Genomic DNA, 13540 nt, shown 5'->3' on the forward strand with positions numbered 1-13540 from the left:
AACTACACATATATTATACATAATAACTAATTTTAATGTGCAAATAACATTTTTAAATGCAAAGTTATATTGTCTTCGTTGGATCCTTATCTCACCTAATTATATGCTAAGCATTATTGTAAAATGAGAAATGATCCAAATTTAAATTAATTGTTCTTATTTTAGGGTGAATAAAATTTATCAATAATATCAATTTTATGATGGTTATATAAGCCCTTAAGGTAAAAATAAAAATAAAAAACTTGTTCATCCTTAAAAAATTACATATATTAAATCTATAGTAAAAAGAAATACAATACTATCGAAATGAGTTGGAAATCCTAAGTTAATATCCTAAATTCCGGTTTCAGCTGTCCAGGTGTCACAACCCCAGGTAAACTTCGATCCTAGATGAATCCTTTTTTTCTAGCACAGTTGTTTCGCGGCCTTATTTTGTTTTAAACCATTCAACCAGCTCATGCGTTTGAATGTTGACAATTCGACCCCTTTCCTGCTGTCATTCAATTCCGGTCTCAATCAAAGTATGGTTATTTTATTTATTTGTTTATATATATAAATTATATATTATATTTTTTATATATATTTTATATTTTATATATAATTTATAATTTATAATATTAATATAATATAATAATATTAATTTGATTTATATTTTATACTCTTAATTCTTCATTTTCCATTGTGTTCTGCTGTGTGCTTTTGTTTGTGCATTTAAGTAGAGCGACCCTGACAGTGTAGGAACCCACACCAAGTAGAGAAATATTTCTACCCTTTATAGAGAATTTCCACCTTCTAGCAAAAAAACTTCGCTATCGATTTAGAATGTCCCGAACAACAATCGAAGAGGTTGATCATGCCTTACACGGTGGGCATGGTAGCGATGAGGCCAATTTCAACACCCCTGCCTTGCCAACCGACTTGATTTTGAAGATTTTCCTTCATTCTGATGCAAAAACTATAGGAAGGGGGAGGTGTATGTCTCGCGATTGGTACGGCAGATTGAACCGGGCGAGTAACATGGTGACTCATTTCAAATCGTTTGGTGGGAAGGCGGTGGTTCTACACTTGGACAACCCCCTGAAAGATGCTGATTGTGGAAGGCTTTCCATGTTTGTCTTTGATACTCGTGTAGCCATTCCAATTTCGACTCCTATTGAATGGACCTGGTTTTCTCTTGTGGGAACAGACTTCAGCAAGTTATGTGCAAGATTCTCAATAGACGGTCGTTCGAGTTCATTGATCACTTGGGAGCCTTTGGGTTCGTCGCGGTCTGTTATTGCTGATCCCGGGTCTGACGGCTACCACTATAACCACCGTGACGACTGCTCTGCTTATGCCTTTCTCAGCATCGTGGGTTGTGATGCTTATAAAATTCTCAGTCTGACGAAGCGTAATGTGGCAAGTCCTGGATACGACGTGCAGATGTATCTCTCGACTACGGGTAGATGGAGTGGCCCTGTCCGCACCCCGCCAATGATCGAAAGATTGGGCAGTGGGTATGCCGTCGCAAGCAGCTGGGTTTTCTGGGTCAATTGTGAAGGTAGATTCACGAAGACACCGGTCTCAGTGGTTCGATTTGCAACTATGGACTCCGCGTGGGATGAGATAAAGATAGGCGCAGGCGCTTGTGTGGATCATCCCACCTTGATTGGCCACGATGATTATGTAGATGTCATAACGTATGAGCGGTCCGCTTTGAGATTTGGAGTACATGTCATGTCCATCCAAGTTAGCAATGCTGGCTCCATGTCTTGGGGTCGACATCTCTTTATTGCTGTCACTAACATGACGGAAACACCCTCCCTGAAGATAGACCGCGATCTCCTTGGGATCAGCCACTGTGTCTGCGGCTTTGACGGTGCTGCGGCGTCACTTGATGACGTTGTTTCGGTTGCCCAGTTCCGCTCTATTGGTCTCAACGACGGAGTTGTGAAGTTTATTGGAAGCATTACATGGCCTGGAGTTGTTTGCATCCGGGGTTGCATGGGGTTTTCTATAAAAGTATGACTCTTGCTGATTATCGTATTGTTCTTTTACGAGATGTTTTGTGCTCTGTGATTCCTTTAGTCTATTGTATGCACTTGCTTAACAAGTTGGTGGTTTGACATAGGGAGTGTTTAGTTTTGGCCCCCGGGTTTAATGCATCATGTTCCGGGGGCTAATGGGTTTGATATAGTTTAGAACTTTTGTCTCCATCTCTCTTGAGCTATGAATGTTTCATGTTATAATTATCTTTTATAAATCACGCTTTTTGATTCCCTGGTTATCATGTAACCTGTTGGGCATTGTTTATTGGTAATGCTAGGTCTGGATTTGGTGGTTATGGTAATGGTTGGTTTGGCCAAGAACCTTGAGTTGCGGTTACTTGTCCTCTATTTGCAACATATTGTAACTTATCCACAGCCCGCCTGATCCGTTGGGCTGCCGTTTTCAACCCGCCGTTTCAATCCAAAAGCATCATTAGACGCATCAACATTCTCTCAGGGATTACCGGCCTTTTCTCTCCACATGGGCCCAAATCTATTGCATTTGTTACTGTGCTTCGGTATAGCATTGGGCCACACTTATCTTTTGACCTAATCCTACTGCAACGGCCTTCCCTGATTTCATATCCTATTAGATCCCTTGCCTCGGCCGTCACTCGCGGTTATCAGGTTGGCGGAGCTATGCGTCTCTATCATCGTTCCGCATGTGCTTATTTTCGCCGTTATGGTGGCACTTGCTCCTCACCGTGGCCGGGACCCTTTTCATTTTGCATTCTACCTCGGTAACTCGCGATTCATCCAATCTATTGTGATTTTTTTTAATTTTTTACATTGTTTTCGCAAATTTTTAGCTCCTCCGCCGGTGTTGCTGCTATGCTCGGTTTGTGTTCTTCAAGAAATCGCATTTTCAAACCTCATGCATGGAAAAATCTTGTGTTTCAGCTATTGCCGGACGACCCCATTTGTTTATTCTGGCTAAGTTCGTTGACCGGAACTGTTAATTACATCCACTTTTGGGCTACCTCATCTGCGATGCAGCTCCGAGTCTTGTGCGGCATTGCTTCGTTAATGCATTGTTCGAGGATATAGGCTTTCCTGGCGCTGCTTTCCTTGACTGTCCCCTTCTCTGTGCGCAGGTTATTAGTCAACTGTGCTTTTGCCTATAATGATCATAGTTTTAATAATACCATCAATTATAGTTCATCCTCACTAATAGTTAAACACAGGGTTTTCTTTTCTTGCAGTCAAGAATAAAGTGATCCAATTAATAATTAAAGGATTATTTTTGTCTTTTCTTAATCAGCGTATAATGCATTATATATTATATATATGTAGTATATATTATTGTATTATTATTTATTATATATCTGAAATGAAGATTAAATTGCCACATATGCCATATGACATATTAAAGCATCGTTATATTGACATTTCTCAACTAACTCATCTAACACAAAAATGATTTATATGGATTTATTTGTTCGGTCTCTGTATGTAGTTATATCTTTATCTTTATTTTACAAGTACAAATCCACCTTGACTTTGATTCCAGGGGAAAAACATAAGAAACCATTTTTAATTGCGCCAATACAAATTAAGTTCCTTTTTTTTAACTTATCACTTTTTTATTGTCTATTAAATTTTAAGAGTTAAAATTTAGATTTTAGATATACAACATAGTTTAAAAAAATTTCTGATTCGTTTTTTTGGGAAACAAACAATTTTTACATATTTTTTACAAACCCAATATGAATTTTGTCAATATTTTTTTCATTTTGATCAAACTTGCATAGGGACGGTTATTGGAGACATGATACCATGCGCTAAAAGAAAAAGACCTGTGTGTGGTGAATTCATGTGTTCTGTGCTTTGATTTTCTCTTCTAAGTTTTTAAAGATCTTCCTAGCCCGGATAAAGTTTTACATGTCTTGTTGTTGCAGTGCCTCGTTTTTAATTGGGACTAAGGCAAAGGCAATGTGTGCTTTGGCAAGAGATCGAAGAAGAGTTTGGGCTTCTATTCATCATTCATGTAGTCAAGTGTTTGAACTGCTGGATGAGTTGTACTCGCTCGGGGGTGGCAGAACTGTGTATTGTCGCCAAGCTTCTAATGCATATGAGGTTCCAGGCTAGCAATCTGTTAACTTTTGTGCACGTCATAATCTTGCCTATTGCAACGTGTAAGTTTTATTCTTTTTGAGATTGTGTTATGTTCGGTTGCTATTTTATACAATCATGCTTTTATATAAGTAAATGTTCCTTTATGCATGCCAAAATCAAGGTGCGCTGCTGATGATCCCTACTACTCTGACTGGGGTTGCATATCTTGACCTATTTAACAATTTGATTTAGCTTGAATACATTTTGCTTATTAGGCGATGACTTCCTGTTTGCTGAATTCCCCCGCTAAGCTACCATTGGCAACGTTACTTTTGCTATTCACATTTGGTGCTCATCATTCAACTGGTTAACAACCTGTTAGATGCAATCAACCAATGCCTCTATGCGTCCTCCCTTTTATTTTTGGCTGCCAAGTATGTTCTTTTCCTCCTAATAATTTCTGTTTCCCAAATTTATTCATTTCTTATTTATTATTTATTTCTATGCTAATAGGTTAGCCTAGCTTTTGCATTGCAAATACATTTACATATACGTCAACGCTTTTGAAATCTGTCATAGCGCTCATTTTTGACTATGATGTCCCCGTACCGTTTTTGCTTGGTTCCGATGCATCTCTCCATGTATGATACATCCATCCCACATGCCCATTCATCTAAACTTGCTTCCATTTCAATATGCTTGGTGATTCAACGCAATGAATTAGTTTAGGTCTGTTCTATTCTTTCCTATCCATCCTGTTCAACCCTGTGAATCTATCGTGACAAGACAGATTCCTACCTGGAGTTATTGAACTTCATTTTCCATACTTGCTTCAACACTTTCTGTGAATTACATTTAATGATACTTTATCTTCTTTTAGTCATACTTATGTCAGGTGTAATTAAACTAAGTTATTATGAATGCTATTTTTAGTCTTCAGACTACTTCGTTGCCGGCTGATCTTATTTGATGATCTGCATTTATTGAGTACCTGCTTCTTATCAATTTTCGTCGCGCTATACTCCAAAAGGCGGGAACTTTTCCTTCTTCACATTTTTTAATTTTCCCCGGTTCCTGCGTATACAGTGCTCCCTAAACTGTGCCTAATTAGTTCTAAACCGTCGACATATATTACTTGCTATATATTGTATATATATCTTTTTTATTATGTATGTTGGTCATTATCATGATTAGTTTTCGTTGTATTACATGATAAATATTTATAATGTGTTATTTAATAAGCCCTCTTATCATCACATCAGCTGGGATTCTATTTAATGTGCTTCAGGGGGCCCATTTTTTTTTACTGAACACCGCTTGGTTGCTTTGATTATTGAACAATTGTTTCTTAATTTTTTGGTCTCCTTGCATTGTTATCATCTAAATCACTTTTGTCTCTCCTTTTATTCGATTAATTGGTCATACTACATATTGCTTAAGTGCTTAATTTAACTTATGCAATTTATTATCATGAAAATACTCATACTTATCACACTTGTGGTGCCCACCTCACTCTCGGATTGCTTTACTCATTACTTCTTCAATTCTTTATTTATGCCAATCCTTTCCTTTAGTGTAGGTAATCCGATCTCTCCTTTGTTATCCGGTCCTGGATGGCCCAAATAACAAACCTGCCCATGACTACGGATCCCATATATCTTATAACAATACCATAAATTATGTCACCATCTCCTCAGCTCAATAGGTTTATTCGTTTGTTAGCTATAATAATTTTATTTAATAGTTTTGTTTAATAATTGACTTCTCATTTTTTATTTATTATTTCAAAACTTTACTCAAACAAATTTTTCTTTCTTTTATTTCTCATCTTTTGGACGATTTCAACAAATATTACTGCTTTGTTAATTTATTATTTTAATTTACAATCTGACATTATTTTTTTTTCATTCCATAACTTTTTATTATAAATATCAATATTCCCATTTCAATTTTGCCTATCTAATCCAGATTTTTTCTTTCTATCCGACCCACGGTGGACGTAATCATATGCTCAGTCCTTTCATAATATAATCCTTTTTGATATAGTTTTCTTCAATTATTGCTCATAACTTTTTATTTTTATCTCTCATTCTTTCATCAATTGCATCAACGATTATTATTACAATTTTTTTATTATTAGTCTTTTTTTTAACCCTCACAGCTTTCTAGGCACCGCTTACTATATATATTACTTAATTTGTAACTACAACAATAGATACATAGATACATAAATATATAAATAGATACATAGATACATAAATATAAAGGTAAAAATTATGACTAAGTTAATACAAATATTTGAATGGCCCATTCATAACCCCACTTATATGCATGAGCGTTTCTCACACACACACATACATATGTTATTTTAAATAAATAAATAAATATATATATATATATATTCCCGGTCACCCTACATCACTTACTCACGCAACACATTCCACACCCTTCCCCCCCCCACTCCACGGGAATCCGCTGTCTCCCCCAAAGTTGTTTTTGTTTTTAGACATGCGGTCATTCTCTGAAATCCTACAAAAGTTTATTTACAGCTTGGTGGACCATGGGTGAGTCACCAATATATATGTTGTTTTCTATTTATGTTGACACACACAAGCCTATGCATCCCTTTTTTTAGCGATTTCTGTTTACAAGATAAGGCAAAATGAGATTTTTGTGTCCGTACATAGCATCTGACAGTGTTGCTGTTCTTTGTGAAGTATGTGCCTATGGCCATCGGCTGATGCGGGTGAAAATGGTGATCCCAACCCTGATTTTTATAGGCTTCTCTTCCTTGCATTGGACCCTGTGGCCGTACGTTTCCTTTTGCCTCAACGTCTCTCTTATTCATATCTTCATAAATCATATATTATTTTTTTGCTATCTATTTAATATACTCTATCTGCTACTTGAAGATAATCATGTAAAGCGTGATCTTTTGTGGTTGTCCAAATCCCCGGCCTTTTTTCCTTTGGCTGAATGGCCGCATGCCATATTCTCCCTGATCTTTTAACCTATATCATACATTTTTCATGAAATTTATCATTGTTTATGGCACATTATATATATATATATATATATATATATATATATATATATATATATATATATATATACATGACTTGAAAATATACGGTTCCTATCAAAATTTGTCTCCTATGTTTATAATATTTTGTCCATATCTATCACTTGAGAAATTATTACTACTACGATAAAAAATTTATTTTTTATTTTGTAGTTGAATAAATGTTTCTGTCTTATTTTTTGATTATTTTCCTGTTTTAGTGTATTTAAATAGTTATTTATATATGTAGATATTGCCAAAAGTCCAAAGAAATATTCATGCACGTACTTTTACTTAGCTATTTTAATTTTTATATATATATAGACATATATATATATATACTCTACATATACATGACTTGAAAATATACGGTTCCTATCAAAATTTGTCTCCTATGTTTATAATATTCTGTCCATATCTATCACTTGAGATGTTCTTACTACTACGAGTAAAAATTTATTTTTTATTTTGTAGTTAAATAAATGTTTCTGTTATATTTTTTTGATTTTCATATTTTTGTGCATTTAAATAGTTATTTATATATGGAGATATTGCCAAGAGTCCAAAGAAATATTCATGCACGTACTTTTACTTAGCTATTTTAATTTTCTGATGATGACGAGGTGTGTCTTTGATAACTATATATATATATATATTTTATACACACACACACACACCGAGTTTTTCTCAGTTTGTCTCTGCCCTCTCCATATGTTTTTCAAAGACGAGTCCCGGTCCCCGGTCCTTTTTATCGCGCTTTTCGTCATGAACTTGGTGATTTCATGATGTTTAGGGACAATCATGGTAATGAGTTTCGTGTCATGCTAGACAAGGTTGGTAACTATGCTTTTTTTTTCTGAGGGCTTTCGTTCCATGGTTGCCGCGTACAACATAAGGCATGGAGCTTGGTTGCGCGCCTACTATGAAGGTGACAGCACTCTATGCACCTCTATAAGGAACCTTGATGGATCCCGCATTGCGTACCCAAGGCCACGTTCTCGGACCAGCATTGCTGCTCCAGCAAGCAGTGGTGTTAATCATCATCGAACCCGCGTCTTTTCTCGTGCTGTGATGCATACGGGCGACGTTATACCTCCATTTTCCATTGAATACACTCTTCCCACTTCTCCTGTTCGCAGCAACACCTTCGGCAGCCCATTGATCTCGACCAACAGCCTCGGCTGTCCTGTGTATGTTGCCTCGACTACGTCACACGCGAGTCTCGTGGTCCACCTTGACCTTGGTTCGCAGGACCGATCACTTACTCCGACCCATGTAGGAGGTAACGACCAACTTATTTTAATATTATCCAATTGTGTTAGGGATATTCTCTCTCTCCCACAAATATTTTTTTCGCTCATTGAGTTCAACGGGTATCTAAGCAGTAGAATTCTCTCACCATGTTTTTGGTTGCAGATGCTGCCAGTTTCTCCGAGTGGATCCGTCGCTAGATTTGTTCTCGACCTTTCCTTCTGACCCATGATTCTCCTACCATATCTAATGCATGTTTCAAGTTTAGTCTCGACTCCTCCCGTTTTCTCCCGTTGTGGTTTCGGATTTCGTCCAGCGTCTTTTGTTTCTTTTTCTTTCTTAATTTACTATCGGGCGTGTGTGCCACTGTGTTTTTAAACCTTGGTAGTTTTAGAAAGGCTCATATGTAACTATGCTATGTGTTTTATAAATTCTTATATATATGTATGTATCTTACGGGCCTAATATATATTATTCGATAATGCTATCAGACTATACATTATATATTATATTATTTCTTATCATCATGCAGTATGCCACATGAATTAGTTGCGTATTAGTTTCGTCCCCACCATTTTTTTGTTCACCATATCCAGGCTGATAGATATCCATTTATATGCATGGATAAGAATTGTTATATACATAAACATCATTCTATAAATCATAGCAATTGTAGATATCTGTTTAATAATGCAAACAATGTACCCTCATGATTTTGTTGTTAATTCTATGTACGTGAGATACATTGATTGAATTTCATTGATCATTAATATCGGGGTTGTTACTTGATAAATTCATAAATCAAAATTTCATAATTTATACATTATTATACCTTATAATAGAATCACCGCATATACATTCTACGTTATTCTATTAGCATTATATTATTATTATACTATCAAGTCATATATATCTTATTTGTCTTTATTGTCTATGTTTTATAATCATTATACATTTTCTAATACCTTCTTCTTATATACTATTCTATAATTCTATATTCTATATATATATATATATATATATATATATATATATATATATATTTTTATCATATGTTCATGTAAATGCCTGTGTATATACATATAATGTACATTGTATACTTTTTTTAAAATAACTGTTACGAATAGTTGACTATGTTACTATTAGTATAGTATTACTATTACTATTAGTATTAGTAAATATTCTATATTATATATAGTATATAGTATAGTATATAGTATATATATATATAATATATCTATTTAAAATATATATATATATATATATGTCTATAATATATATGTCTATAATCTATATAATTTATAATATATTTACATTTATATATATTATATATTATATATATTTTTATTTGTGTGTTATTTGTATATATGCATATTTAACACTGCAATCGAAGCACGGTTCTGGTCTGTTCGGTCCTTTAATTAATTTTGTTATAGCTACAAACCCTAACAGCTGCTTCCATTCAATAATTCCATCTACTTCTTTGACTTTGCCATTGTTCTATCCTTTTCCCTTTAATCAAAAAAAGATCCTTCTCCAATTCCTTCTCTCTTCATTTTTTATTATTCATCTTTTGCTATTCAACCTCATTTGCTCGCATGGTGGTTTCCTTCTAACAAAAGGTGATTTGTTATTCTTTTCTTTTGCATTCTCAATATCTTTTTCGTGGTTAATGGTTATCATCGGCCAAACAAGCTAATCTTGATTTCTTCCCGGTCGTTTTCCATTCATTTGCCCACGAGATTCGTGCTCCTCTCGGTTAGTTTTCTTCCGCACCTCCCCACAAGTGTCGTCTCCGTCTTGCTGGGTCACTCTTGGTTGCCTGTTTCATACTGGGTAAGTTGGAAACCTTACCTTTGCTTTTCAAAGACTCAATCGTTCATTTACTGTGCTGTTCGTGACTGCCAGTATTTTCCTAGCTAATTGGGTGACTTCTCCTTTTGATTCTGCCCGTTATATGCAACAGGAACATGTCTAACTTATTTATCTCAGTAGTTGCACGCAGATGCATTTTTTTCTGTTTGGACTCCTGCTTGGTGCATCTCTTTCTTCCGTCCCATAAGCGAATGATTAAGATTTTATGATATGTGATTGAATTCAAAAATCATTTTAGTAACCATAAATTTTACTTCCAGGCCACCGTTGCTCTTCCCTCAACTTTTTATCGTGAATTTCGTTCTGAACTGCCAGATGAGGTTACATTTGTCGATTCATCTGGCCGTCGGTTCACCATGCTGCTCCACAAGACTCCTACTCTTTGCCTGATAGTGGCAGGGTTTCCACAACTAATTAATGCCTACACCATTAATGGAAGATGTTGGTTCTTTATGGCATACGTGGGTGATGCCGAGTTCCTTATGTTCCATGTGCTAGAGGTGAATGCGCGACTCCCAGATGTCGAAGTTTCATCCATGTATCCTATAGCCGTTCATGACCTATTAGGGAATGCTTGTAGCAATGTTGCTGCTTGTTTTGTACCCGCTTTGTCTCAGGACGAGGATTTCTTGCTGCCACATTCAATCCACTCTAATTTGCCATCAGTAATATATCCCGTGGGTGATACATACACCATCCAATTCGCCTCGACCATACAAAATCTGTCCATGCTTTCGTTTCTTCTGGATATTTATCTCGCTTTTACTACTGACAATGATGCCAAACCCCTTTACTATCGCGCCTTCGCTTCAATGCTTGCCCATTACTCAAATTTCTGCCCCGGATCACTTCACAGCTTGCTACCAAACCGTGAGGCTGTTGTTGTCGACAAACTGATTACTAAATACTAAGCGGCGGAGTATATTTTGGTAATCATTTATTCAGCCCTTCGATGCCTTCCTGTTTTGTTTATTTTGGTTTTTAGTCCTTCATGTCTACATGTACGTAGTAACAGCATGTTAGTCAATCTAAGACCATTTTCTCTCATTTTTTTGTAGACCCTCCCAATCAGTTTCGTTCAAAGGGCCTTTGGGATTAAACCTGATCAAGTCGACGTTGTTGATGATGCTGGTGTGTGTTACAAGGTCCATGTTTGCTCTAAGCCAAGTCGGTCTCGAGAGTGCTATTTCGCAAAGGGCTGGAGGCCTTTTAGTCAACACCACATGCTGCGTACCAGAAGCGCCATTAGGCTAATGGTTTATTCCTTTAAGAACTGGCGTGTGCATTGTCATGTCCTGTGTATTTGATGCCTTTTTCCCTGAAGCCGAAAACTGTGCTACCACCCTCAAATATCGAACTTGGTGGTTCTTTAATGTGCAATATGCATTTTCTTTTGTGCTGTGGGTTAACCCATTAACTTAGCCAACTTGAGATTTACTATCCGGATTTTGATAACATAAATATAATCATATTCAGTCACAAGTTCTTTCGACCTTTAATACATACTTTTGGACAAAGCTGTCTATATAATTGAATAGAATTTTGCTGAGTTACTCATGATAAAATAATTTTGTTTTTCATCCCCATTGATATAATACCCACTGTGTTATACTTTATTATAGGGGTTAGGATCGTATAGAAGCACCTTTTGGTTTATTGGGGATGACTCCCCGTGATGGTTTGGGAAAAATTAGTTCTCTGATCCTACTGACAATTTTAGATTCTTTTTAAGGCATGTAATATACATCTTACATTAAAGAACTTTTTTTCCTCCTTAAATCACCCATTAACCAAAGGTTTAGTCTTTTTTGTTATAAACTTTGCATTCAAAAAAGCATTTAACCAATTAGAATTTAATTCATTTGTTTCCATTATTTTGCAAAGGTTTTGTCTTTTTATATTAAACTTTGCATTCAAAAAACCATTGAACCAATTAGTTTTTTATTCATTTGGTTCCATTATTCTCCACCATTAAATAGTTGTTGTTCTTTTTTCATATTACAAAACCTTTTACTAACATGTCTATTATTTAGTTTCTACCTAGAAATTTTTTTTTCAACAACTGGCTTTTTTTGGATGGTCTGTATGCATTATTGAAACATGACATAAAAAAACCTTCATGCTTCTTTCTTCCCATAACCATGTCTATACATTAATTCTTCAACGGATTATCAGGGGTCAGATCTCTTTATTGCAGTGTTATAATGACGTTTATTGACATTATCCAATGACCTGTATAATTGTTATAAAAAATATCCCCACATATTCGCTATGTTGCAATTTATCCATTTTTTTTTCGTATGAATCTATCCACACGTTGTTATTGTCGTTGCTATTAACTTCCCCTGTTGGCACATGGTCAGCAATTTTTGACTAACTCAATAAGTTTTCATCCATTCCTTCCTTTTACCTAAAACGGTCAAATCCTTTTAACTTGTGACCTTGGTTCTCTATGGATCAATTATTTTCCTCTGTGGCCTGCTCAGTTCAATTAAAAGCATCAAACACGAGCTTTGATTATTCGGTTCGGTAACGCTTTTCCCGCTACCTACTCAGCCGCAAAATCATTTATAGCTTCTTTGTTATATAGTATTTATTATTTATTATTCGTCAATTATTTAGCTTTTTATGTAATTCGTTTCTTAATTAATAGGTATTTACTCTAATATTTAATTACCCTTTTTCCTGGATTTAATACTTAAGTGAAGTGATTCTTCAATTTGGCATTTTATTAGTAATTAGTTATTACTTATATTTGTTATTGTTATACTAATACTTGTGGTCATAGTTCTAATAACACGAATATTATAATTACAACTGTCTAATAACACTCATATTATAATATTATAATACCAACCGTCTAATAGAATATATAATATATAATAATATAATATGAAGAATAGTAAATATGATTCGATGACTTAAGATTGTATAATAGTTCCAGATTTCGCGTTGTATTATACTACAATATAATACTATAACACTATATTATATTATACTATAGTATAATTGTATAATTGTATATACTATATACCATAATACTTTACTATAATAGTATAATAGTATAAATTCTATAATTCTATAATCGTACAATAATATTATATTCGACACATACTAAATAATTTTTATTTTTTACTTTGTTTATATTCTTTAAATCTTTTAATCTTCTAATATTTACATAGATGTATAATCTTTAAGTTTTTAAAATAAAGTCAAAACCAGTTTAATTTCTCGGTCAAATTTGTCTGCTACCTTTCAAGCTGTGTATCGA

The 13540-nt window shown here is 34.9% G+C and overlaps 2 protein-coding genes across 2 annotated transcripts; both read left to right on the forward strand.

Moving 5' to 3' along the window:
* Positions 1 to 663: 663 nt before the first annotated feature.
* On the forward strand, positions 664 to 8921 carry LOC112697591 (uncharacterized). The gene is made up of 8 exons (XM_025750822.3): positions 664 to 2001; positions 2306 to 2767; positions 2928 to 3121; positions 3926 to 4162; positions 4358 to 4516; positions 6800 to 6893; positions 7937 to 8425; positions 8560 to 8921. Exons 1-2 carry the CDS (start codon positions 823 to 825, stop codon positions 2327 to 2329), a joined length of 1203 nt encoding a protein of 400 aa, XP_025606607.1. The 5' UTR covers positions 664 to 822; the 3' UTR covers positions 2330 to 2767; positions 2928 to 3121; positions 3926 to 4162; positions 4358 to 4516; positions 6800 to 6893; positions 7937 to 8425; positions 8560 to 8921.
* Positions 8922 to 9966: 1045 nt separating this feature from the next.
* LOC140174543 (uncharacterized) lies at positions 9967 to 11751 on the forward strand. The gene is made up of 4 exons (XM_072199912.1): positions 9967 to 10016; positions 10137 to 10230; positions 10530 to 11198; positions 11328 to 11751. The coding sequence occupies exon 3, from the start codon at positions 10626 to 10628 to the stop codon at positions 11178 to 11180; it is 555 nt and encodes a 184-aa protein (XP_072056013.1). The 5' UTR covers positions 9967 to 10016; positions 10137 to 10230; positions 10530 to 10625; the 3' UTR covers positions 11181 to 11198; positions 11328 to 11751.
* Positions 11752 to 13540: the final 1789 nt, after the last annotated feature.

The sequence above is a fragment of the Arachis hypogaea genome, chromosome 1, assembly GCF_003086295.3.
Source record: "Arachis hypogaea cultivar Tifrunner chromosome 1, arahy.Tifrunner.gnm2.J5K5, whole genome shotgun sequence".
Classification (NCBI taxonomy): Eukaryota; Viridiplantae; Streptophyta; class Magnoliopsida; order Fabales; family Fabaceae; genus Arachis; species Arachis hypogaea.